The sequence below is a fragment of the Lepus europaeus genome, chromosome 19, assembly GCF_033115175.1.
Source record: "Lepus europaeus isolate LE1 chromosome 19, mLepTim1.pri, whole genome shotgun sequence".
Lineage (NCBI taxonomy): Eukaryota > Metazoa > Chordata > Mammalia > Lagomorpha > Leporidae > Lepus > Lepus europaeus.
Window position 1 is genome coordinate 44,072,300 of NC_084845.1, and position 27,715 is coordinate 44,100,014.

At 43.0% G+C, this 27,715-nt stretch overlaps 1 protein-coding gene across 1 annotated transcript in view; it reads left to right on the top strand.

The window, feature by feature from the left end:
* The window catches only part of NUP93 (nucleoporin 93), a 118,526-nt gene that overhangs the window by 76,158 nt on the left and 14,653 nt on the right, over window positions 1–27,715 (top strand). The window contains exons 4-9 of the mRNA XM_062176601.1: window positions 1,071–1,133; window positions 6,527–6,655; window positions 19,839–19,913; window positions 22,764–22,853; window positions 24,374–24,513; window positions 27,435–27,567. Of these exons, the coding sequence (XP_062032585.1) occupies window positions 1,071–1,133; window positions 6,527–6,655; window positions 19,839–19,913; window positions 22,764–22,853; window positions 24,374–24,513; window positions 27,435–27,567 (630 nt within the window). The remainder of the gene's footprint in view (window positions 1–1,070; window positions 1,134–6,526; window positions 6,656–19,838; window positions 19,914–22,763; window positions 22,854–24,373; window positions 24,514–27,434; window positions 27,568–27,715) is intronic.

Sequence of the window (27,715 nt, forward strand, 5' to 3'; positions counted from 1 at the left end):
AGAGAGTGAAATAGCAAAACCCTAAAATGTATGAATCATTGATTTTTAGGATTTCCCAACCATTGACAAACAAGTGAAACCACTCAGACAAGTGGGTGGTGATGACTTCTTCAGTGTTAGGAAGAAATTGAAGAATTAATTGAAGCAGCAGAAAAATATAAACCAAAGAACAGTTGGAAGAACTGTGATTGGCTCTGTAGCCAAAGCTGTATTAACAGTATCTAACACTTAGGAATTTGGTATTAGGATAGTCTTGACTATCTGTACTTTGTATGGGACATGGAACTCTGCGCTGTTGTTTCATGGGGACACTACCCTCTAAGAATCATCATGTGTTCCCAGAATGAAACATCTGTTCACAAACCATCTATTTTAGGGCTGGCATTGTGATTCAGAGGATTAAGCTGATGCTTTCAACTCCAACATCCTGTATTGGAATGCTGTTTCAAGTCCCAGCTGTACCACTTCTGATCCAGCTTCTTGCTCATGTGCCTATGAAGGCAGTGAGAGAAGGCCCAAGTGCTTGGGTCCCTGTCACCCTTATGGGAGTCCTGGATGGAGTTCTGGGCTCTTGGCTTCGGCCTGGTCCAACCCTGGCTATGCCCCATTTGGGGAGTGAACCAGCAGATGGAAGATCTCTCTTTCTTAAAGATTTATTTATTTATTGAAAGGCAGAGTTAGAGAGAGAGAGAGATCCTCCATCTGCTGTTCACTTCCCAAATGCCATGATGGCCAGGGCTGGGCCAGGCCGAATCCGCTATTCAGGAGCTTTCTCCAGGTCTCCCACATGGGTTTCTAGGACCCAAGGACTTGGGTCATCTGCTGCTGCTTTCTCAGGCACATTAGCAGGGAACTGGATCGGAATTGGAGGAACCGGGACTCAAACCAGTGCCCAAATGGGATGCCGGCACTGCAGATGGCAGCTTAACCCACTATGCCACAGCACAGACCCCAAGATAACAGATATCTTTATGGTAATTTAATAAATTTAATTTTGATAAATTGTCCTACAATTTATTTTTGATTTTTTAAGGATTAATTCTAACAAGTTTTTTTTCCTCCTTGCATAGGGCTTCCTGAAGAATGAGAAGGACAATGCCTTGTTGTCTGCCATCGAGGAATCCCGAAAGAGGGTAAGGAAGGACCAAAACGTGAATGTTTGTAATTCTGAGGGCTGCAGCACATATACCAGAAGCATGCAAGTTCTGGAAGCTGGAGTGTGTGTCCCAGGCCCAGCTGTCTCTTACTTAGAACAGTGAGTTACTTAGAACCAGAGGGAGTTCTGCAGAAACCATTTTTGAGGACTAGACTGTGCTTGTGCTGCTCCATGTATTTGGTGACTGTAGTACATCTGAGATACTGGCCCACACAATTATTGAATTAATCTTAACATGAAAGGGTCAGAAAGTTCTTTGGTTTCGATGTTATTGTATAAACAATGTTGTGTTTTACTTTCTGTTTAATCAGCAGTTCAGAAAAGCAATTATGATCACTGATAATTTCTCTCAATTTCTTTTCCTTTTATCAAATATGACTGTATCATCCTTTCTATTACGATTTCTCCAAGCTGTTAGAAAACCAACCAACCAAACAAACAAAAAAACTAGCCCAGTGTTTGAAAGGATGAAGAAGTCATTCTGAGCACTGTATTATGTGCAGAAATGTTTTTTGCAATAAGTATTCCAGTAAGATACTCAAAGATCTTTACTAACACATGAGTTCTCCCCTTTTGTTTCTGACAGAGGATTTTAACAGAACATCCCTCAGGGTAAGAGATTTTCAGACCACTGAGGTCTTTGGGAAGGGAGGAGCAAGATGAGCTGTGAAGGAGAGTTGATTCTAAAGTGCAACCTTCCCCAGGAAACATGCTGGCAGAATCCATGCCCATTTGCCAGCCGTGGTTTTGGGAGACGGGTGAAGGGAAACCTGCTTTCCTTTTACTTATTGAACCCTTTTGTCAAATGCAGTATATTTATGTAGTTTTAAAAATAATAAAGTGAAAAACATTGCTGCTTCTCAATGTGTTTTATTAAAATGTTCTGTGAAGGTGAATCTCAATAGGACTGATATGAGACAGGGCAGCAGGAGGGCTTGCTGGTTCTAATTTACAAAGAAATGTTCCAGAGTGACCATTTATATGACTGATAATGTCTGATTATCAAAAGTCCCTGAAATTACATTAATTACATTGTTGACAATAGTACTTAATCTTAGAAAGGGAGAAATTCTCTTGATTCAGATTTGAAGGTTTTGTTGTTGTTGTTGTTGTTCACACTTGTTTCTCACCAACATTGATTCTTCTACTGCAAAGGACCAATGAAATAAATTAGGATTGTCGAATGCCACCACGTCGTATTAATCCATTTACCCGAAGAATATGTTTTTGGAATTGGCAGTCTCTGAACATTCTGCCATACTGAGACTAAATGTGCAGCCAGCCAAAACATTTAGGTGACATACCATAGAGCAAAATGCATGCATGTGTATTTGTGAGGGAAATATTGCGGTGTTGAAGCTGGCCTAGGAGGAGACCTAGGACCTGTCTGGACACCAGGAGACTGCTGCTGAACAAAATTGTTTTTTCAAACAACAATGATTTGAAAATCATCAGCTTCCTGGCATTTTTGTCGCAATTTCATGTTTGAATAACTTGCCAATGTCCTGCTGAAATGCCAAGAAAACAAGCTACAGACCCACAAATGTGTCCTATCTTTTCCCGTTTGGTGCATCCCAGCAAAAAACAGAACAACATTACCAGAACATATGCAGTGTTTCTAAAAGCCAGCAACAGCTCAGTAATAAATGGGTGTGAAGTCAAAGCATATTGCCCTCTTCCCTTTATAAAAATGGGGTTCCAGTGCTTCCCACCTGTTCTTAATTCAATTGCCCAGTTCTCTCTCTGCCTTCCTTTCTTTGCCATGTTCAAAGGGAAATATTTTCCGTGCATAACAATATCTTGAAAGGTTCAGATTTAATTTATAATAGTTTCTCCAATGCTTTGTCATTTTCTGTGGTTTGTTTTGCCTTTTACTTTTTAGATCTCTGCATACCCTTCCCTTTTCATCCCCTTTTCTTCCCTGGAGTTTTTCCTTCTTGTTCCCACTAGTTCCTGTCCTTCACCTAATTCTTTCTCATTAGCTCCTGTAGCTAGCACTCTGCACCTAATCCAGTGCTTCAGACCTGAATAGGCTGGAACAGAGCAGATGGGCCACCGCGCATCAACCCATAAATTGGAAGTTCCACTATCTTTAATGTAATTAGGAAAAACTGGGGGGGGGGGGGCAGTGTGGTCAAGGGAGGAGGATTTTCATGTTGGCCATTTATTTTTATTTAAAGCTCCTTATTACACTAATGATGAATGGAACCACAGTGCTGTTCATTCAGGTTGTACTGCTGTTTCTAAATGAGTGGCCTGGCATACTCTTCACAGATATCTGAGGATTTGAGCCCAGAAAGCTGCCAGTGTTCAGTGTACTTCCAAGTACTAAGCAGGAGTTCTTGGCACACAAGTGGGAAGCCTAATTAACAGGGGGTGGTTAATTCCCACAGTTGTCATTCTGACCCTTACCTAATGCTGGGAGTCTGCCCCAGCTGTCCTCATTAACAATTTCTGTGGGTGGTATATTGCCTGTCTTCTGTTGCCCTCACTACACTGCCGGTCTGTATTAGCCAGAGGACTTGTCTTTAGAAAGCCTCCCATGACCCCTTGTGGCATCCTGGGTTGCTGCCACACCTAGTGGCAGTCTGTGCCTCACTTCATGTTTTAAGCTCAGAAAGCTGTGTAAGATACCGGCTTTCCTCCAGCTCCCTGTTCCTACTTGCCCTGGTCCGGGTGCCATGTGGCCTTCCATTTCCCCTTGCTGGGAATAGGCCGAGGCTCTCCACTAAGTAAGAGGAGATCTGGGGAGAAATTGTAGCTCACTTGTGTACTTTTCTGGATGACTTCTGGGGAAATTATCTCTTTCCCAGCCCTGCATGCCACTTTTTTTTGTGAAGAGTAGTTTTATTTATTTATTTTTTAAGATTTGTTTCATTTGTTTGGAAGGCAGAATTACAGAGAGAGGAAGAGACAGAGATCTTCCATCTGCTGGTTCACTCCTCAGATGGCCACGATGGTAGGCTGGAATTCAAGTATCACAGGCAGTGCTTAACCCATTGCGCCACAATGCCAGCCACAACAGGTTGCATTTCTGTTCTATCAGATGTCTCTTAAAAATGCATAGCTTCCATGTTCCATCTAAACAATAGGCAAGGAATTTTTCTCCAGATACCTTTCAGCTCAGGCTAATTGGAATGATCTGTTTTGCCTGACTCTCAGTGAGAAGAACAAAACCCGAAAGATTGTGTATTTAAAGTTCCTATTAGAAAAGGGTCCAAAGTGCCAACCTTCTTCCTAATTGTGTGTGTGTTTGCGGCTCTCAAATTTTAATAAATATTGTTTCAAGCTCAAACATCCCATTTGTAGAAAGAGTATATATGATTTTTCCTTGGGGATAAGTTCCACAAAGCTCATATATATGGATATTATCAGTATAAATTATCTGCATTGCCAAAAATAAAGCATTACTAATATTCACTCCCTTGGTGCTACTTAATTAGATGCCAATCTGATTGTAAACAAAATGGCTTTTTGAAAAGTGGGCTTAAGCTGATGAGAAACCTGGTCTGCCAATTAAAGAATAGAATGAGAATGGTTATAGTTTATTCTCTCCATGAGTTGTTAATTTCCTCCTCAGAGTTGTTTTTTGTTTATTTTTTGTCTTCTTCCCCCCCTCCTTTCTCCTTTCCTTCTTCTATCCTTACCTATTTTCTCCCTCCCCCCTCTTGCTTTCTCTTTTCTCTTTTCTTTTTGAGTGCCTTTGCTTTGGTATCTGCCTGCAGAGTAGACAGACAGTAGTGAAGTTTGCAAAGTGTTACAGTGACTTTGGTAAATGTATTCCCCAAAGGCTGCTTTGCTTTTACTGGTTTGCTTGTTCTATGAAGGTATTACTAATTTTTTTTTTAAGAAAATGAATAAAATCACTGGCAGAGTCTTTTGTCCTATCTTAAATGCTTACTAAGATGCCATTGGTTTTATAATCAGTCAGTATATTATGTAATAAAAAGCAAAATGCTGCTACGATAGACTATCAGTTGTAATATACAACCTAATTTCAGGGGTCCTCAGGAGATGTTGCCCTAATAATAGTTAAGCACATGGAAAGATGCTCAACATCACCAGTCATTAGGGAAATGGAAATCAGAACCAGAATGAGGATGTAGAGAAACTGGAACCCTTGTGCACTTTGTAGGAACGTAAAATGGTATGCCTCTATGGAAACATTATGGAGGTTCCTCAGAAAAACTAAAAACAGAATTACCAGTTACTCCTAGCAGAAGCCTATGAATATATACCCAGCAAAACTAAAAGCAGGGACTTGAAGAGGTACTTGTACACCCTTGTTCATGGCAGCATTATTCACAATGGCCAAGGGCTGGAAACAACCTAGGTATCTATCCACGAATGAATAGATAAGCTAAACATGGGATAGACATACAGTGGGCTGTTTTCATCCTTAGAAAGTAAGGAAACGTAGGTAAAACTTGAGATTATGCTAAGTGAAATAAGCCAGTTACAAAAATATTAGTACTTTAGTCTTCTACTTATGTGAAGCACCCAATACAGTAAGTTCCTCAGGGACAGTAAGTAGAATGGTGACTGCCAGGGACTAGGGAAGGAGGAAAATCGGAAGTTATTGTTAATAGTGAGTACAGAGTTTCAGTTTTGCAAGATGAAAAGATGAATGGTAGTGATAGCTACACGTCAGTGTGAATGTATATGTAAAGCCACAACATTGAATATCTTAAAAATGGTTACTAGGGTTCACATTGTGGTGAACCAGGTTAAACTGCTGCCTGTAATACAAGCATCTCACGTGGTATGGGTTTGTGTCCCAGCTGCCCCACTTTTTTTAAGATTTATTTATTTTATTTTATTTGAAAGGCAGAGTTACAGAGAGGCTGAGACAGAGAGAGAGGTCTTTCATCCACTGGTTCACTCCCCAAATGGCCAATCTGAAACCAGGAGCTTCTTCCGGGTCTCCTACATGGGTGCAGGGTCCCAAGAATTTGGGCCTTCTACTGCTTTCCTAGGCCATAGCAGAGAGCTGGGTCAAAAGTAGAACAACTGGGACTCAAACCGGCATCCATATGGGATGCCGACACTGCAGGCAGCTATGCCATAACACTGGCCCCTATAAATCTTTTTAAAAATGGCTAAGATAATACATTTTATGTTATGTGAATTTTATCATGATTAAAACTTTTTAAGATAGTAAATTTTGCTATGTGTATATGACCATGATTAAAATGTATTTTTCAGTGTCTTAGAATCAATGAAATAGGGTAGTTTGCAAAGAGCTCTAGTAAAATCTTTAAGGATAATTTCTGAAGTAGATTGCTTTGCAGTTCTGTTGGGCTTTAAAGAAAACTGTGTTCTTTGTTTTTCATTTGGGTCATGGCTGTCTGCTCCACTCCTCTCCATCAGACCTTTGGCATGGCTGAGGAATACCATCGAGAGTCAATGCTGGTTGAGTGGGAACAAGTGAAACAGCGAATTCTGCACACTCTGCTCGCGTCAGGAGAAGATGCCCTTGACTTTACTCAAGAAAATGAGGTACGAATCCAAAAAATAAACCCCTGCTAATAAAAGTGTGAAGTCGAGCAGCGCTTGTCTACCTGACTGGTGACGTTCTTGACACATTCTTAGTCACTCTTGAAACACTTCCTTCACTTGGCTTCCTGAATGCCACATTTCCTGAATTTTCTCCAGCATGGCTGCTTTGGCTCAGGCTCCTTTGAGTCTTTCTCAGACTTACTGACCTCTCAATGTTAGGGTATCTTGGGGCTCCATTCTTGACTGTTTATTGTTCTCTCTCAATCACTGCCACGTTAATTTCATCTGAGCTTCTGGCTTTAGATGTCAGCTACATGCCAAAGACTCTCAAATTCGTATCTGTGACTCTGAGCCTCACACTCTTTCATCTGGTTGCCTTTTTGATTATAGTTTGGATGTCTCCTAGCCATGTCAGGCTAAGTATGTCCAGAATGAAGTCATAATAGCAGCAAACTCCCCGCCCCCTTCTATTCTCACATAGTTTTCCATCTTTATAAATGGCAGTTCCAGTTTTTCACTTGCTTAGATCAGGAACCTCAGATTCATTTTTGTCACCTCACCTATTTCACAACCACTCTTTCTCATGTGTTGGTGAATCCAGTTAATCCCACCTTAAAATGTATCTAGAATCCAACCACTTCACACCCCCTCCATTGCTAAAACTGTGGTCCAAAACAATATCATCTCTTGCTCAGATCAGTGAGCTAGCCTCCTAACTGATTGATCTATTGCTATGCAATAAGTTACTTTAAACCTTAGTGGCTGAAAATAAGCATTTTGCTTGCCCGAGTATTTCTGGCTCAGGGTCTCTTGAGGCTGAACTTATCTTGAGATTGAATTCAGCAAGGATCCATTCCCAAGGTCATTTGTGTACTGTTTTCAAGCCTTAGTTCCTCCCTGGCTCTTGGCTAGAGACATCAGTGGCTTGTCATATGGGTCTCTCCACTGAGCTGCTCACAGCATGATAGCTTGCTTCCCCTAGAGCAGGAGCACGGGACCCAAGGGAGAGCTAAGAAGCCCCCAAGACAGAAACCACAGTCTTTGTGTAATGTAATCTTAGGAAGTGATATGCCATCTGTTGGCTAGAAGTGAGTCACTAAATCCAGCTCATACTCTGGGGGAGAGGATTGTAGAAGGGCATGAATACCACATGGGGCCATCCAACAGTCTAGGCCACCAACCACAATGGTCTCCCTCCTTTTGCCCCTGTACTTCCCTACAGTCTTTTCTCAACACAGTAGCCAGTGTGGTCTTGGTAGAAGATAGATTTGTGTTACTTTGTCACTCAGAACCTTCTAGTGACACGTATTTCATCAGAATGAAAGCCAAAGTCTTCACTATGATTGGTAAGTCCCTGCATGACCACGTCTTATACCCCCCCAAGCTCATCTGACCCTACTCTCCCCACTGCTTTTGCTGCTCCCTGCAGGCAGGCTCCGTACAGGTTCTTGGCACAAGCCTGGCTTGTTCCTGCCCAAGATCCTCCATGCTTTGTGTTGTTTGTGCCTAGCATGCTCTTTCTGCATTAACTGCATAGCTGTCTCCCTCCTCCTTTCCTTCAGTGATGCCCCAATGCCATATCAATGAGGTCTTCCAAAGCCTTGATATCTGGTATCCAAGCCAACCCCTTCCTGTTCAGTACTAACTGTATAAAATTTCTTGCTGTATTTTTTGTACTTCCTCTTAATGTACCATAGTATATATTTTATGTTGTGTATTGTTGATTCCTCTCAGAAAGCACCATAAAAGTAAAGATTTTTGTTTTGTTTATTGCTATATCTAGTCCCTGTAAGAGTGTCCTGAAACATAGTAGATGCTCAGTAAATATTTGTTGAATGAATCTTTTTTTTTTTTTGACTGTTGAATGAATCTTTTAGCTCTAGCTCACTTTGTACTCACTGAAGTATTAGGGATATATTGAAGCAGTGAGGATTTAGGATGCATGTGTTAAATAGCATTCATCATAACTGCCAGTGTTTCTTGATTGGTAGTAGTGCCAAGTTGAGGGTTTTCTACTCTTTTAAAATTTAATTTAAGGGGCCGGTGCTGTGGGTAGCAGGTAAAGCTGGCAGCTGTGGCACCGGCATCCCATATGGGTGTCAGTTTGAGTACCAGCTGCTCCACTTCAATCCAGCTCCCTGCTAATGTGCCTGGGAAAGCAACAGAGGATGGTCCAAGTCCTTGAGCCCCTGCACCCATGTGGGAGACTGGAAGAAGCTCTTGGCTCCTAGCTTCAGACCAGCCCAGCTGTTGTGGCCATTTGGGAAGTGAACCAACAGATTGAAGATCTCTCTGTCTCTTCCCTCTCTCTCTCTAGCCCTGCCTCTCAAATAAATAAATACATCTTTTTTTAAGATTTTATTTTTCATTTACTTGAAAGGCAGAATTAGAGAGAAGGAGAGACAGAGACAGAGAGAGATCTTCCATCCGTTGGTTCACTTCCCAAATGGCTGCTACAAGTGGGGCTGGGCCAGGCTGAAGCCAGGAATCTGGAGCTTCTAGGGTCTTCCACATGTGTGCAGGGGCCCAAGGAATTGTGCCGTCTTCCACTGCTTTCCCAGGCTTATCAGCAGGGAGCTGGATTCAAAGTGGAGCAGCTGAGACTGGAACCCGCACCCATATGGGATGCCGGCATCGCAAATGGAGGTTTAACCTACTATGCCACATTGCTGGCCCCAATAATAAATCTTTTTTAAAAATTTTAATTAAAAGATATATAGGCAATTAAAGTATATAATTTAAGAATTAAAGCATCTAGACCTCAAATACCAGTTCCCTTCCCCTTTGCCTTGCCCATAGGTAATCATTATTACTACTTTGTTGTTTATATTTCCAGGGTTTCTTTACACAAGTATAAGTGTATGAGCCCATTCCTTCTTATGCAAAAGTTAGCTGCTCTGCTCGGCATCTTGGCATTTTTTGTTGTTGTTGTTTGTTTTCTTTAGTGTGTTTCAGACATCTCTCCTGTGAGGGATTTTGAAGCTGCAACTGGGATCAGCAGGAGACTTTTGATTAATGATGTCTGCCCCTGTCCCAGGGGAGCCATGGCTTGCCCCACATTTACCATCTTGTGTTAGGGAGGAGACAGCTCTGGACTTCAAATCATGGCTTCAGCAGCGACTAGTTCTGCCTTGTCTAAGTTATTTAACCCTGCAGATCTTCAATGTCTTCAGTGGTAAAATGGCATTATTAGGGCAGATTAGTGATAATGTAAAACAGCTGTCCCAAAATGGCCATTCCATTCTGTTTTCTTAAAAAGTCATTTTAGGTAACTTGGAAGTGCTTAGAAATTATGAAGTCATGGGGTGAGTATTTAACCCTAGTGGTCATGATGTTGGTGAAAATTCTCACATCCCATATTGGAATGCCTGGTTCAGTACCTGGTTCAGGCTTCTGACTGAAGTTTCCTGCTAATGCAGACCTTGGGAGGCAGCAGTGACAGCTCAGGTAATTGGATTCCTGCTGCCTACATGAGAGCCAGATTGAGTTCCTGGCTCCTGGCTGCAACCAGCCCCATCCCTGACAGTTGTAGGCTTTTGGGGAGTGAACCAGTAGTTGAGGGAGCTTTCTCTCTCACTCCTCTCCCTCTCTAATGAATCAACCAATCAATCAGTGAAATTCTAATGTCTCAGAAATGGTAATATTAGACATTTTTAGGTAGTACTACCAATGCTTGTAGAATTCTTGACTCAGAGGGAGATGTGTAAATAAGCTGGTGAGATCCAGGACTGCTGGCTTCTGGATCACCATTGAAGTTTAGGCCAAGAATGGGCAGTTTGGCAGTTTATTGTGCCTGCAGAATGACTTCACAATTGTGCATCTATACATATGTTCCTAATTTAGAAACCAGTTTTCCTATTAAACTAGCCTCTAAACAAATACATATCATAATCTTCTGTCTTGGGAAAATTGCCCTTTGGGGATCATATCATATATTAGATTAAAAGTCTTCAGACTCAGGCCAGCACTCATGGTGTAGCATGTAAATCTGCCGACTGTGGCGCCAGCATCCCATACAGGTGCTGATTCGAGTCCCAGCTGCTCCACTTCCAAACCAGCTCCTGTTAATGTGCCTGGGAAAGCAGCAGAGGATGTCCCAAATGCTTGGGCCCATGCCACCCGCATGGAAGACCCAGATAAAGCCAGTGGCCATTTGGGGAGTGGGCCATCAGATGGAAGATCTCTCTGTGTTTCTACATAGCTCTGCCTTTCAAATAAATAAATAAATCTTAAAAATATAAAAATAAAAAAGAGCCTAGAAGAACAAGGACAGACAGATGGACCCATTACCAAAAAAAAAAAAAAAAAAAAAAGCTTCAAATTGTTACATGAAATTCCTAGCAGAAGCCTATTAAAAAAAAACTTCCAACTCAGATCAGCCTTTGCAAAAGAGAATTAGCATAGAATATCCTTAGCCAGCCAGATTTTTCTTTCTTAATTCTTTGTAAATCTGGATGAATAACTAGACCAGCTAATTTGATGAACTTCATTTTTTAAAATGGTGTTAATAGGTTGTGTTCTGTGTTGGGATTTGGAAGTAATTATAAATTACTAATGAGATATTCTGTCTTGATTGTTCTTCTCTTAAAAATAGACCTATTTAGTAGACTCTTCTTGCTTGACCTTCAGTCCTGTCGGAAGGGAATTGCCAATGCTTTTGTTATTCTCTGTTGTGACACCTGGTGGAATGGAAGCTTTGCTGTAAAATCTGGAAAGTAAAGCAGACAGGTCTCTCTGCAGGCCTGTACCCCAGAACTGCCATTTCCTGGAACCTTGTGGGTTTTGTTGTCTTTGTTTTGGGCTTTCTTTCCTTAAATATAACCTGTATACAGAAAAATGCACAAATAGTGAGTATAATGAATAAGCATACAGAGAACTCACCTAGAAGAAGAAACAGAACATTACCAGCACTCCAGTAGTCCCTCATGCCAGTTCCTGGCCACTATCCTCAACCAACAAAGATGGAGTCACTGTCTTGACTTCTGACATCATAGATTAATTTTACTTCAATCTAATTTTATGTAAGTACAATCATACAGTATGTACTTTTGTTCCTGGCTTCTTTAACATAACGTTCTGTGTACTGTTGCATGTAGTTGTTAGCCGTTCATTTTCATGGTTGAACAGTATTACTGCGATTGGTTTATCCCTTCTAGTGTTGATGGACATACGGGTAGTGTTCATTTCTTGGCTTTTATAGATAGTATTATTGTGAGCATTCTTGTATGTGTCTTGGTGGCCATGTTTGCATCTCTGTTGGATATGTCTACGGGGGAATTGCTGGGTCAGGGAGTAAGCTGCTTTAGTAGATACTGCCAAACAGTTTTCCAAATTGGTATATCAGTATACCCTCCAATTAGCATTATGTGGTAATTCCATTGCCACACCTTGTGTTTTCTGTCTTTAATTTAACCACTCTAGTGGCTGTGTTTTTCTGTATATGCTTCTGTAGGTGTTTACCCTATAATTTTATTCTAAATTTCGGGAGGGTGAGATTATCTCCACTGGCAAGCTTTTTGTCCACCTTCTTTTCTAGGGGCCCACACAGTGTGTAGGGCAAAAGTAGGTTTGGGAATTCAGCAGGCTTTGGGTCTTGAGCCCAGGTCTCCTAGTTATAAAATGTCATGTGTTGATGAAATCATGTATCGCTGCAACAAGCAGGCTTCCAAGATGCATGTTATGAAAAAGATCTACATGGATCTCAAAAATTTTGTACCAAAATAAATTTTAATTTCATTTTCAGTGAACTTCTGAAGTTTCCTCCATATTACTAAGTTGTATTTTAACCACTTTAGCATGGATCTGTCTCTTTTTTAAGTGTTTTCCTTGATTATAGTATTTTATATATTCATATATGTATTTATATTTAATAAATATATTTTTATATAAATATATATTTATATATATTTCAGGTGTAGCCTTGTGTTTCAGATCCCACATCCCCGGTCAGAATACCTGTGTTTGATACTTGGCTCCAGTTCCTGACTCTAGTTTCCTTCTTTTTTTTTTTTTTTTTTTTAATAAATCTGGAGAACAGATTATTTTATTTTTTTTTGACAGGCAGAGTGGATAGTGAGAGAGAGAGAGAGAAAGGTCTTCCTTTTTGCCGCTGGTTCACCCTCCAGTGGCCGCCGTGGCAGGTGCATCTCGCTGATCCGAAGCCAGGAGCCAGGTGCTTCTCCTGGTCTCCCATGTGGGTGCAGGGCCCAAGCACTTGGGCCATCCTCCACTGCCTTCCTGGGCCATAGCAGAGAGCTGGCCTGGAAGAGGTGCAACCAGGATAGAATCCAGCGCCCCAACCGGGACTAGAACCCGGTGTGCCGGCGCCACAAGGCAGAGGATTAGCCTGTTAACCCACGGCGCTGGCCTCTAGTTTCCTTCTAATTCAGACCCTAAGAAGCAGCAGTGATGGCTCAAGTAGTTGGGTTCTTGCAACCCATGTGGAAGACTTGGATTGAGTTCCCAGCCCTGTTTCAGCTGGGCTTAGTACCAACCATTGAGGGCCTTTGGGGAATGAACCAGTGGAAGGGAACTTTCTGTTTCTCTGCCCTTAAAAAAAATGTATATAAAATTTTTTTAAAAAAACCCTCAGTCATAAATGGGAGAAATAATTAAGGAAGTATGATTTGATATTTACAGTATTCTTTCCTGGGCACCTTAGTTTTAAGAATAGGTTTATTTATTTATTTATTTTTAGAGCAAAAAGACCAATCTCCCCCCCCCCCCCCGAAGCCTTCTAATAACGGAAAAGCAAGAAGGCACTGGTAATATCTTTTTCAGGCAAGTTTTAATAAAGGAAATGATACTCCAGTAGTATAAAGCCAGTTTGGGAAATTAATTTCCTTAGGATATTATTGAAGAAAGAGGTTTAACTTGTAAAGTAAGGTTGGAATTAAAAGACTGCTAATAACTTTTCAAGTTACTGCCTGAATAAAGATGGTGTGCTTTGAAACAAGGAAGGAACTGGTGGCTCTGAAACCCATGCCCCTTTCTTGTATGTGGTCAGTGTGAGAATGAACGCCCAGGTACTGTGCAGCCTGCCTGACCGCACAGGGAGTTTGGACAGTTTGAGGAATCCTTCATGTGTGTTAGCCATCAGGTAAATTTATCCAACCTTAGTGCAGCCTAGTGGCTGTGTTTGTATTGAGCAGTCCTTTTAGCGTATCATCTGGAAAATGACTCAGCTTGGTGAGCCACAGGCTCACTAGAGAAGCTAAGCTATAGCCTAATAATTATGAATAATAATGGTACCACTGCACACTGTGGTATGTGAACAATGTATTTTGAGTGTAGTCTCTACTGTTGATGACTGACAATACCATATTCCATCAATTCCCAGTCCCATGTCTTCCCTACATTTTAGTATCTCTCAAATCAGGGCATGTATTAAATCCAGTAGTGTGTCATAGTTTGACAGCATTTTTTTTTTTCTTTCCTAGCAGCACATGAAATACCATTATGTCTTATAAGAGATGGTCTGTTAGATTTAATGAAATATACTAAAATAGAGACTGACAGAGTTTGAATTTGAAAACACCAATCTAGATGATTCTAAGCTTCATTGTGTGGCTGCCTGGCAGTTTCCTAGGGCTGGACCTGTTCACATTTTGGGATTTCAAACATAAAAGGTGCTCTGTTGCTCAACAGGCCTTTCATTATATTGTGGTGAGGTATCGTGTAAGATGACTTTCTGATCTTATGTACTGTTCTGATAGAGTTTTTATATTCACCCACTGGGAGAAACACTGCCCACTTTGCTCTGCCTGCTACCCCTTCCTGAAACGTGAACTCTGTCAGTTGTGCACATGTTTGCAGTCCCCTCTCCAGTTCATATGTACACATTTGCGTGTGTGTCTATCCCACCAGCTTTAAAGGATGTCCTTTCATATGTTAGTTTCTGTAGTTTAGCACTATAGTTTGTTGCTGTTGTTCTGTGTATTTTGTAACTTTTTCTAGGTTAATACAGGTAGGTCCGTGTCATTTTTTAGTAATTCTAAAAGTGTCCTATCACCTGAAGAGTCCCAATATTGTCCTAATTTTATCCACGATCACGCATTCTCTAGTTGGGTTAAAATTAGAACCCAGGTCTAGTCCCGGTTGGGGCGCCGGATTCTATCCCGGTTGCACCTCTTCCAGGCCAGCTCTCTGCTATGGCCCGGGAAGGCAGTGGAGGATGGCCCAAGTGCTTGGGCCCTGCACCCACATGGGAGACCAGGAGAAGCACCTGGCTCCTGGCTTCGGATCAGCAAGATGCACCTGCCACGGCGGCCACTGGAGGGTGAACCAGCGGCAAAAAGGAAGACCTTTCTTTCTCTCTCTCTCTCACTCACTGTCCACTCTGCCTGTCAAAAAAAAAATAAAATAAAATTAGAACCCAGGTCTTCTAGTCTCCAGTTGGTATTTTTTTCCTGGTACTTACAGGGCTTTCATATACATATTATATAGCCAGCTCTTACAAATCAATCAATCACTTTAGTTCTGGTTTGCTTGTATAAAGTCAAAACATTTTGCTTAGAAGTTTATACTTTCTTCCATCTGTAGTATGATACTTTCTTTTGACTCTGCACTTATTTTGCTAGGAGTGTTGGTTACAGTCCTTTTCCTCTAATTGAAATATGCCCTCCACAGGAGTTTTGTGTGTCCCTGGATACATTTTGTACACAGTAGGCTCTTTAATGAAGGTTTGCAGCTTCCTCCTGCTGTACTCTAGCCATATCCAGAATGACTGTTTTGGGAACACCCTCTACTCTGAGAAGCCCCTTCTCGGTCTTTGCTCCCAGAGGCTGTCTTTAAGTATCTTCAGATTCCTGGGAGCATCTGGCCTTTCTGCTTTCTGATTGCCTGCTCATTTTGTCCCCACCGTGGTTCAATCAAGCCTCAATGCAGAGAAACGCAGAGGTCAGAGGTGTTTGGAACATTATTCCCACATAGCATCCAGGCACCCACTTTCCTAGCCCTCAGGCAGCTCTGGCTGTGGACTTCCAGCTGAACATTGGCCAATCTTCTGCCCAGGAATGTGCATGTACACATCCTGGCCAGGGATAATTGACTTTCCATGTGGCCGAGTAGCGGCTTGGCCAAGGGCAGCTGAAGGAGAGGCACTTTTGAAAACAAGAGCATTAGGCAAAATTAATTTAAATGGAAATTTGAAGTCTGAAACCAACTACTTGTAAATGGATGGTTTAAAAAATAAGGTTTTTAGTACTGGAAAATATTTCTCACGGCTGTTTGCGTGTATTTAACTCAAACAACTGTGTCCTTGCTGTTGTGCTTAGAACTGGTCTCCTTTTCGTCTCCCAGTTTATTCCCCCCAACTAGGTTGCTAGAATTAACAAGCTTAGTGCTGTGTTCTTTAAAAAAGACCGTGGGATCTGCAGCTTTCAGAGTTCCAGAAAGGTGGCTGTCTTACAGAACAGTCCTCAGCATAATGTGACGGAAAACACTGAAACTGCTGGGGGTGTTTGTGCATCGTGGGGAAATGAGATGAGATTTTCCAGGCTGCACCAAGTGAAATATTTTAGGTCCTGTTTCTGCAGTGTACATAGCTGTTCATTGTTTTGTAAAGGATTGTTCTGTGTTCATTACAGTGGCTTACTTTGTGCTGGTAAAGTAATAACAGTTGGCATTTATTGGCACTGTGCTGAGCTCTGTCTACTTATTTCTCAAAACTGTACTGTGATGTGAACACTATTTTGTCCCCATTTAATCATCTCAAAGCTGTGTGTTGGGTACTATTAGTCCCCCTATTTTACCACTAAAGAAACTGAGATTTAACAGAAGCAGTTGGCTCACAGGCACGAAGCTGGTAAGCAGGGATTTCTAACCACTGCTCTCTGTTCTCTGGCCGCTGTCCTTGGGGAGTTGCCCCAGCTGCCTGGCACGTGGGGTAGAGCAGTGGTAAAGAGTGCAGGTGCTTCCCCAGACTGGCTTCAAACCCTGTCTCCACTGCTTCCTTGCCTTGTACCTTTGTATCTTCACCTGTAAACTGTGCATAATAAAAGTATTGGCCTCACAGGGATGTGGAATTAATACAGGGAAGTTCAGTCTACTTGGTACCTAATAAGTGTTTGGTAAGTGTAGCTACTGCTACTCTAACCTGCCAGTTTTTGTTAATTTTGTGTTTCAGTAGGAATGCTTTCTGCTGTGAGCAACAGAAAACTGGAGCTTCAGCGGCTTGAATAGTGGTTTGTTTTCCTCAGTCTGAAGTGTGGGGAGTGTTGTTCCACAGTGCCATCTGAGGCCCATTCCCTTCCTGTCTTTGTGCACCACCGTCCCTAGCATCCTTCCACTTACTTTAGCTATTGAAGGCAGCTGTAGCTCTAGACATTGCATTTGTATCTAAGGTAGAAAAAACTGGGAAAACAGAAAGGCCATGCCAGGCTTTAGCAGGAAAAGCAGAAGTTGTTCCCAGATGTACCAGAAGACTGGTGCGTTCATCTCCTTGGTAGAACTAGGGCACGTGGCCATTTCTAGCTGTAGTAGAGACTAGGAAAGGATATTTTCAATAGTGTGTAGCGGTCAGCTCACAAGGGCCTTCTGTGAAACTTTCAGAACATTTTAATCTTGGATTACTTGAGATCTGCCGTGGTTGGAGTATTTATACCACAGAAATCAGCAACTGCTAAACATCAAGTTCCCTTCCCCAAGAGCTGATTATTAAACATTTGCCAGGCTACCACTGAGTATATTTAGCTCTATATGGCAACCTGAAAGGTGGCAGGGAGTAGAACTAAGAGGATTGGGAATGATCATGGGGTCGGCCACCCAGTAGCATCTACCAAGATCAAGTAAAGTGTTTAAGATCATTTAATGCCAGTGATCTCTGGAGATCAGAACTGAGGGGGACCTGTTGAGGTTGTATAAGATGACCCTTTCATTGATTGGTGGCAACCCTAGGTTCTGGGTGAATGTGCTTTGCTCCAGACCCCAAAGCGGCCTTCCTGGAACCCAGGTGTGCTTGACAGTCCCACGTACATTCTCTAGAACCGATTTAAAACTCTTCTTTGTGCCACTTGTGCCTCTCCTCTACCCTGCTTCAAGCGCGTGCTAATGTTAGTATTATTCCTCTTACCAGCTTTCCTAGTTCTAGGAGTTTGCTGTCTTCCATTGGTTTCCCAGGAAGCGTACTTCCTTTACTTATTTTAGTTTTTGTCTATCAGAGAGAGAGAGAACTCCCATCCACTAGTTCATTCCCCGTTTGCCCTCAGCAGCTGGGGAGCTTAAGCCAGGAGCTTAACACAACCTCTCACTTGGGTAGCAGGAGCCCAGTTTGAGCTGTTGTCACTGCCTCCCTGCGTTAGCAGGGAGCTGGAGCTAGGAGTAAAACCCAGGCACTGCCATGTGGGATATGGGCATCCCAACTGTCATCTTTACCATTTGGTAAGATGCCCACTCCTAGTAAGCCTACTTTAAACTGTTCTGCTTTAGATTTTAGAGAATAGAGCTTTGGATTTTTTTTTTAAGATTTTATTTATTTATTTGAGAGGTAGAGGTACAGATAGAGAGAAGGAGAGACAAAGAGAAAAGTCTTCCATCTGCTGGTTCACTCCCCAAGTGGCCGCAACAGGCAAAGCTGGCCCCATCCAAAGCCAGGAGCCTCTTCCACGTGTCCCACGTGGGTTTTAGGGGCCCAAGGACTTGGGCCGTCTTCTGCTTTCCCAAGCCATAGCAGAGAGCTGGATGGGAAGAGGAGCAGCCAAGACTAGAACCCGTTCCCATATGGGATGCCAGCAACATAGGTGGAGACTTACCCCACTATGCCACAGCACTGGCCCCTGGATTCTTTTTGTTAAAATTAGATAAAGTTGGGGCCAGTCCAACATCTCATGTGGGTACCAGATTCATGTCCCATTTGCTCCACTTCTGATCCAGCTACATGTTAATGGCCTGGAGAAAGCAGCAGAAGATGGCCCAAGTGCTTGGGCCCCTGCCACCCACATGGGAGACCTTGGTAAAGCCCCTGGCTCCTAGCTTTGGCCTGGCCTAGCCCTGGCTCATTGTGACCATCTGGAGAATGAACCAGTGGGTGAAAGATTCCCTCTCTCTCTCAAGCCTTTCAAATAAATAAATAAATCTTGGGGCCGGCACTGTGGCATAGCAGGTAAAGCCAGTAGAAGAAATTTGATCCATATTATTTATAATAAGGAATAGCTCAGCTAAAGTTGAGCCTTTCTAAAGCAGAGACCAATATACTTTTTTTTTTTAAGTTATATTTATTTATTTTTGAAAGAGTTACACAGAGAGAGAAGGAGAGGCAGAGAGAGAGGGGTCTTGCATCTGCTGGTTCACTCCTCAATTGGCCACAGCTGCCGGAGCTGTGCTGCTCCAAAGCCAGGAGCCAAGAGCTTCCTCTGGGTCTCCCACGTGGATGCAGGGGCCCAAGGGCTTGGGCCATCTTCTGCTGCTTTCTCAGGCCATAGCAGAGGGTTGGATCGGAAGTGGAGCAGCTGGGATTCGAACCCGTGCCCATATTGGATGCTGGCACTGCAGCTGGCTGCTTTACCTGCTACGCCACAGTACTGGCCCAATATACTTTTTTAATAGATGGTAAGGTTTTTGGGGACAGACTCTATCAACTGGCTTCTTTTCATCCCTATGGGGATGGACATACACACAACTATGCAGGTGCTTAGCAGATTTTTACTGAATGAATGAATACCCCATATAGACTGGCCTCACATTTTCAGATATGGAAAATTAATCAGCAGTTGTCTTGGTGTGAACTCTAGAATGGGAATGTCTGCATCTGCTGATGTGATTCTATAGACTCTGTGCTGTCAGCTGCTTGATATGATCGATGGAAACCTGTGGCCCACTGATAAAAATGATGGTGTTGCTGGTGTGAAGACATGGGGAGAGAAGAGACATGGGAGGGGGTTGGAATTGAAACCAAATGTTGGAAGGATATGTAATTCCAGAAATAGTTACTGAGATTTTTGTAAGGTTTATTCAGCTCTCTTTTATTTTTTTTTTGGTTAGTTCAGTCCCATTCCTGCTCTGTTCTCATACGTTCATGGTGTAACAGAATTGCATTTTATTGCAATCCCTAAAATTGTCATTTTTCTGAAGTCTTAGCTAGGAAACAGACCTCTCACAACTGTTAAACATGAGGATATGTTTATGTGATTTTTGTTTCTTCTCATGACTAAGTACCATTTTTAACCAATTCTGAATGTATTTACAGCCAAGTTACATCAGCGATGTGGGACCCCCTGGACGAAGCTCTCTGGATAGCATCGAGATGGCCTATGCCCGGCAGGTGAGCATGCTCTCACAGAAGGTTTAATCCTGGAAAATTCTCTGCGAGCCTCTAGGGGAGAGAAAAAGAACAAAGGCCTCATGTAAAAGTCAAACCCTGAAAACAAGTTGGGTTTTTGTTTAGATGACTAGTTAATACTTTACCATCTAGGCCACTGGAGAATTCTATCAAATAGGGTAATAGAAAGCTTGGATTTGACTGAAAGAATTGAAACCTGCCCTTTCCCCTGACCAAGGCATCTCATTTTGCAGTTTTGGCAATAGCGGTTGCTACAATAAAGCCGTGAGTAACTGCATTGCATAGCAAATGGAGTTGTGTTTTAACTGAGTCTACCTGGTAGACTGACGGAATTCTAAATGTTTTTCTACCTTGGAAAGCATAGTATACTCAATGCTGCTTAATAATATCATTGTCTTAGAGAAGCTCCTGGTGTTGTGAGGATCATGCTTCTGGCTGTAGGTCACGACCATGCAGGAGTACGGGTGTGCAATGAGATGCTTTGTGGGAACCAAGCCCTCTATTGGACTGCACCTGACCACAGGACAGTAAGCACTGTATGCATCCCTGGAATTGACTGTGAAGAAAGCAGTGCCAGCTGACTGTGTTTCACTGTAATTTGCCACATGCTTCTGCACAGTCTCAAGAAGGGAAACCATTCCTGTTTCTTGAATTGAGAGAGTTGTGCTGAACCATCACCCTGAGGTCATCTTGTACCAGTGGTAGCCAAAGGACATCTACTCAGCCAGTACCAGCTCCCATGATTCTTTGAGATAGAAATATCAATGCCACTTGTGGTATCCATACTACTCCCTTTTTCCGTTTCTACTCTCCCACCTGCAGCAAGGGACAATGAGAAATAGACCTTGTGCTTTCAGCTGCTGTTGATCAGCCAGTGGAACCCTGCATTAACTGAATTATACTGTTGGCTGATTACATATTGTCAGAAATCCCTGTTTTTACCTCTCAATCAGAGAGATTTTCTAGAAGTTTTTTAAAAAGTCTCTCTCCTTCAGTGGGCCACTGCTGCTCAGCCTCTAGGCAGCTGAAGCTAGTTCCGTCCACTTTGCACAGACCAGCTCCTCTCCTCCCAGATCTCTCATATATGACTACTGGCCTCTATTTTATTATGCTCAATTTTTAGATCTCTCTTTTACTCCCCCTGCACATACCCATCCTTTACATTTCACCTTCATTATGGCCAATTCCCTCCATTGCCAAAGCCACCACCTGGAGTTCAGGTGTGTCTTCTGTATATGAAAGACTAAGCTTCATTAAGCTAACATTTTATAGCACTTGTTAATGTACATACATCACAGGACAGCTGTTTCCATAGTTGTCCTGTGGAGAGGAAATCTTTCTGTCCCATATTGAACGTGGTACCTTGCAGAGGAAAGACTCCTAATAAAAGTTTGTTGAGTGAATAAACATTCCCTCAATTTAAAACTGCTACTTGATCTTTTTTTTTTTTTAAGATTTATTTATTTGAGAAATGTAGAGCCAGAGAGAGAGAGAGAGAGCGATCTTCTATCTGCTGGTTCACTTCCCAGATGACCGCAACAGCCAGGGCTGAGCTGATCCAAAGCCAGGAGCCAAGAGCTTCTTCTGGGTCTCCCATGGTGGTGCAGGGGCCCAAGGATTTGGGCCATCTTCCACTGCTTTCCCAGGCCATAGCAGAGAGCTGGATCAGAAGTGGAGCAGCCATGACTCGAACCAGAGCCCATATGGGATGCCAGCGCTGCAGGCCAGCACTTTAACCCACTGCTCCACAGCGCTGGCCCCGGTTACTTGATATTTATAACAACCCTGAAAGCCAAAGGACATTGTTGTCTCTCATTTAAAGTAGGGGGAACTAAAGTTGACTTCCCTAATATCACAGCCTTGTTTAGTCCTTGGTAGAGCAGGAACTTTAAGTATAAAATAAAATCTTTCACAAGAGTAGAACTTGCTAGTTTTTATACATTGTTATTTTAGTTTTTCTAAAATAAAATTCAGAGTAACAGTGGCTTTCCCATGCCATAACATCATGCCATTCATTTTCCTTGAGAAAATTCTACCTCAGCTGGTGCTGTAGAGCAGCAGATATAGCCACTGCCTGCGACACTGGCCTCCCATGTGAGCACTCGTGGGAGTCCTGGCTGCTCCACTTCTGATTTATCTTCCTGCTAATGTGCCTGGGAAAGCAGCAGAGAGTGGCCTGAGTATTTAGGCCCCTGCCACTGATGTTGGAGACCCAGGTGGAGTTCCAGACTCTTGGCTTCAGCCTGGCTTAACACTGGCCATTGTATCCATTTGGAGGAGTAAACCAGTGAATGGAGAGCTCTGTCTCTCCATCTCTCTGTGTAGCTCTGCCTTTCAAATAAATCGTAAAAAGAAAAATAACAGAAAACCCCACCTAAAGAGCAGAGACCCTTTCCGTGAGAAATGGATATGCCACCCCTGCAGCGACTGCTGGTCTGGCACGTGGGAAGCAGGGGATGCCACCTGATATTCCCCTTTCAGTCTGTGAGCTTTGGGCCTGGAGCCGTTCAGTTCTTTGGCCTGAATTTCAGCGGCTTTTCTTAGTAGCAGGTGGAGCCTTTCCTTTGTCCCATCTTCCATCTTTCTGTGTTCCTTGCTGCCTGGGACACAGCACCACAGAACTGCATATTGCAGCCCTTCCCTGAGACCGTTCTGCTCCCATTCTTCAGGGATCTGGAAGGCTGGGATAGCAGTCAGCACTGGTGTGTTGCCCACAGAAGCTTGATAGAAGCTTCTCCTGACCGTCTGCTGGCTTCAGAACTGCTCCAGGGAGTTTTGAAAAAACTTGGAATAGAAATTGTGCCACTGACTTCTTGCTTTTCATCATTTCAGATTTATATCTATAACGAGAAGATTGTAAATGGCCATCTGCAGCCTAACCTTGTAGACCTGTGTGCTTCGGTCGCAGAGCTGGATGATAAGGTAACACGCCCAGCTAAGCCAGTGGGGTTGTGGAGCCCAGCGTTGGGGTGGGCCTGGCAGCTTGCTGACTGGGCTGAAATGTGCCTGCGGGGATCCGCCATTCCGTGGAATCAGATGTTAACTGTTCTTCAGAGTTTTCATTGCAGCAATTGTGGAGTGGTTTTGGCGATGATGATTGTTTAATGTAGGTGCAGAAGGCCTAGCCAGGATCCATTAATGGTCACAGTCCTCTGGGTGTTTTTACTTGAAGTCCTCTCGGGCTCTGGCTCCCTGCTCACCTGTTTCCCTCCTCAGACAGCCCTGTGATCTCCTTAACAGAGCTGAATTGGAAAGATGATGCTTGTTTCATACTAGCAAGCCCCTTGAACTTGACTCAGATGGAGTCTTCGCTGGCATTCCTCTCTGTGGCCCCCACCTCCCCAGATAATTGTTTTTTTTCCTCAGCTCAACCCTAGGTATCTCCCCTGAGAAGCGGGGGGTGGTGAGGACAAAAGCAGTGGATGAATGGGTGGGTGGGTTGGTGTGTAACCAGGAGGGAGGAAAAAGAGAAGTGTATTCTGGAAGCAAACACCAATACACACAGATCTTTGTTTTTTTCAAATGGCATCTAATTTTGATGTGATTTTTTACATAAGATATAAGGAAATACCAACAGAGCTAAAGAAGAAAGGAAGAGTTCACCAGTCATCTCACCACCAAGGGATAGGTGGCTGGATAGTCTACAGTTTTGATTTTTGAGAAAGACTATGTTAACAGGCCTTTGTCTTTTGCTTTGGAAAAAGGATAAAGCTACTTCTCTCCAATTGTGCGACCTTCTTAACTTTAGAATATTGCTGGGGTGTCAGGGAACACATTTTTAAGGAGAGATTTACAGCCAGGAGGATTCAGGGCAGGTGGGGGTAGGATAAGGGAGTCCCAGCTGTGTGGTAGCAGCACAACAGAAAGAACACCAGCTCCTTCCCTGAGAGGCATCTTTTGAAGGGAGTGAGTGAGAAGGGAAATGGGAGACTGTGGTGCTCACAAAATGGGGTAAGAGCGGTGGCCCCTGGAAAGGCTCCAGGAGGACAAAACCTGCATTATTTAGGTTTAACTCTTATTTTGAGCCTTAGGAAACTCAAATAACCTTGTAAAGACTGAAGTGCAGCACTTGAGTTTAAACTCCTAGAGCCTTGGACAATTACAAATGTATTCTCTGTCTCTTAAGGAATAACCCATTGGGATTCAGTGTTCTTGTTACTTTTATGTGATCTTAATTGTCTAGGTGGTTATGTCAGATTTGGGGTAGTAACTGATCTGAAAACAGCCTAAAGGAGGGGCAGGGGGCCTCATCTGTGGACAGAACTGTGGCAGCTGGCTGGCAGAGGCACACTGATACTGAGCTTGAGCCTGGGGGTCTCAACAGAAGACACTGGATTCACACCCTCCTAGCCCTGCCTGCCTTTGAAGTCTGAGTGCCACAAAGAGCCAGATAATTTTTCCAGCCCTGCAGTATTGTCATGCACAGTCTCCTTCATCCACAGAGCATTTCTGACATGTGGACCATGGTAAAACAGATGACAGATGTGTTGTTGGCACCAGCCACGGACACCCTGAAGAGCCGCAGCAGTGTGGAAGTGCGCATGGAGTTTGTCAGGCAGGCCTTGCGATACCTTGAGCAGAGGTAAGGTAGTAATTGCACAGTAGGACTGGCTTTCAAGTCCCCTGAAGTCTAGCATTCCTCACTTCGTAAGTAGTCCCAGGCCATGTGCACTGCAGCTAGGATAATTTAAGCAAGACTGAAGACGGCTACAAGGCAATCCTGTTTTCAGAACCATGTTCCCAGGACATGTTTCTGTGATGATAATAGAATCACAAATGTAAAATCATGCTAGTTGGAGCACTGTCAGATTTCTCTTTGCCCTTCTGCCCCTCGATGATGAGTAGTAGGCCATAATACCTTAGATCATAATTCTATTTCCTAATATAGTTTAGCTATTACCTTAGGCTCTCGTGTTTTCTCTCAGCAGTTTTCTTTTTATTCTTGGTGATACTACGACGTTCAAACCTTAACTTTACTTGTCTTGTAGCTTTATTCATTTAATCCCTGTGGGGCAGGGCCCTCGCAGCTACCAGTGACTGTGATTTGTGCTGGGTTTCTTTGCTACCTCCTCACTAATTGGAGTTGGTCGCTGAGGGGTTTATGACTATGCCCTGGTGCCCTAACTATTATCACCTTTGCTAACAGGCCAGTGCAATTCACCCCTCCCTTTGGATACTTCTTCTACCACTGAATGAGCCAGCAGGGGCTGTTAAGTATGCAACAGGCTCTGTTTCAGAGACAGGGTGCCAGGGCTGTTCCTGCTGACTGGAAAACAAGGCCAAGTTGAACATACTTACTAAATTACAGCCCTTTACCATTGAGCCTCTGCATCTGCCAGCAGTAGTCTTGGAGTGTGGTTGCCCTTTGTCAGCAAAATAATACTTCATTAGGAAGTCATATATTTCCTTGGATGAAACTGAAGTAATTCAGACTAAGTACAGCAGAGAATGGGTTTTTATACTAAATACTACATTAATTATTTAATAGCTACATTAAATGAATACCATTAGGCATATTACACTCAGCCTCTGCTCCTTTGTTAAGGAAAGTCTGAAATTTTAAGCATTTTTTTTTCTTAAGATTTTATTTATTTGAGAGATAGAGTTACAGAAAGAGGGAGAGACAGAAAGGTCTTCCATCTGCTGGTTCACCCCCAAAATGGCCTCAGTGGCCAGAGCTGAGCCCATCAGGAGCCAGGAGATTCTTCTGGGTCTCGCATGCAAGTTCAGGGGCCCAAGCACTTCGGCCATCTTCCACTACTTTCCCAGACCATTAGCAGAGAGCTGGATCAGAAAAAGAGCAGCTGGGACATGAACCAGCAACCATATGGGATGCCAGCACTGCAGGCAGAGGATTAACCTACTGCACCACAGCACCAGCCCAAATAAACTTTAAATTCCATTTTGCATGAACTTTTTTGAAGTGTCTTCATGTTTAGATATCTGTAACCTGGTCCATTTTATCTTGTATAGGAAGCACTTAAGAACTCTGTAGAGGAAATAAAAATTGCAAATAAATGAAGAGAAAATTATCATTTCACAACCAGCAGTGTAGTAATTGTGTTGGTAGAGACCATCAATGGAAACTAAAACCAACTAAAAGCTAAAGAAAAGAGCAGAATATTCACATGACTTCCCAAGAATTACCCAGCAGATGACTTATTCTTTACAAAGGAATAATATTAAATTACAATGGGAAATATGAGAGACAACTGCTGTTAACCAAATGGATCAGATCTAGTGTTACCAGTGTGAAGGAAACAGCTTACTTGCCACCTCTCTTTGTGGGTCTCAGTGGGAAGTACCAGCATGAGCTGTGTAAGGCTATCAGCAACAAAGTGGAGCCTGAATCTGATCATGAGGAAATGACGCTACTTGTAGGACGTTTTCCCTGTCACCTGGTCTGGTTTTTTTTTTTTTTTTTACGGGCAGAGTTAGAGACAGAGAGAAAGGTCTTCCTTCCTTTGGTGCACCACCCAAATGGCCGCTACGGCCGGCATGCTGTGCCGATCCGAAACCAGGAGCCAGGTGCTTCCTCCTGGTCTTCCATGCAGGTGCAGGACCCAAGCACTTGGGCCATCCTCCACTGCCTTCCTGGGCCACAGCAGAGAGCTGGACTGGAAGAAAGAAACCGGGACAGAATCCAGCGCCCCAACTGAGAGTAGAACCCAGGGTACTGGCGCCACAGGTGGAGGATTAGCCTAGTGAGCCACAGCGCTGGCCTGGTCTGTGTTCTTTTAAAAGATGTCAGTGTCTTGCAAGACAAAAAAAAAAAGTGGTAGAATTATCTTACATTAAAGGAAATGAAAGGGCTGCCAAATGATTGTTGTGAATTCCTTTACTAGATCCTGGATTTTAAAAGATAACAAACTATAAAGGACCTTTTTAAGAAATTTTAGAGGACAGTTTTAGTATTAGGCTTCTTGATGTCAGTGATTTTGGAGTTATTTAAGAGAACATCCTAGTTCCTATGAGCTGCATGATAAAGAATTTACAGATGAGTTAGCCCCTGCTTTCTAGAACATATCTTCAAATGATTCAGAAAAAGTAGAAGCACATTTCTTGTGTGGATAGAGAGAGAGAGACGTACACATAGATGTTACTAATAGTTGAAGCTCAGTAAAGGAATATATAAGTATTGGTTAAACTATCCTTTTAATTTTGCAGGTTTGAAATTTTTCAAAATGTAAAAGTTTAAAAAGCACTGGGTTCTGAGCGGGAACAGTGAACCTGCACATCAGCCCTTCATGCACTTGAATTGTGCTCCTCTGGGGATTCTTTTGAGTGTCCACAGGGAGGCAAAGTCTTTACATTGATCTGCTGCCCACTGAAGAAGCAGTGTAGTTTGTTTAATTAAGCATATGCAACTTTCTCTTTTGGGTTAGGTTTAAGTCCAGGGCCTGCCCTGTAGAGTTCAGAGCCCAGCGTCACAGATGCAGACATAGATGTGTGCAATAGATGTTTTCAACCTCCCCATTGTTTTCCTTTTTGTGTTTTTTCCAGTTACAAGAATTACACCCTTGTGACTGTCTTTGGAAATCTGCATCAGGCCCAGTTGGGTGGCGTGCCTGGAACTTACCAGTTGGTTCGGAGTTTCCTGAACATTAAACTTCCAGCTCCCTTGCCTGGACTTCAGGTATGGACACCGTTCTCTGTGTGATCAGTTATACCCCAGAGCAGTTGCTCTCAGATTGCATTTTCAGTTAAAGGCAGGATATGTGGGGAAACTGCCGTATGGAAAAGAGACCAAGGAAGGGGTGGGGAGCTGCTGAGGACAGCAGCTG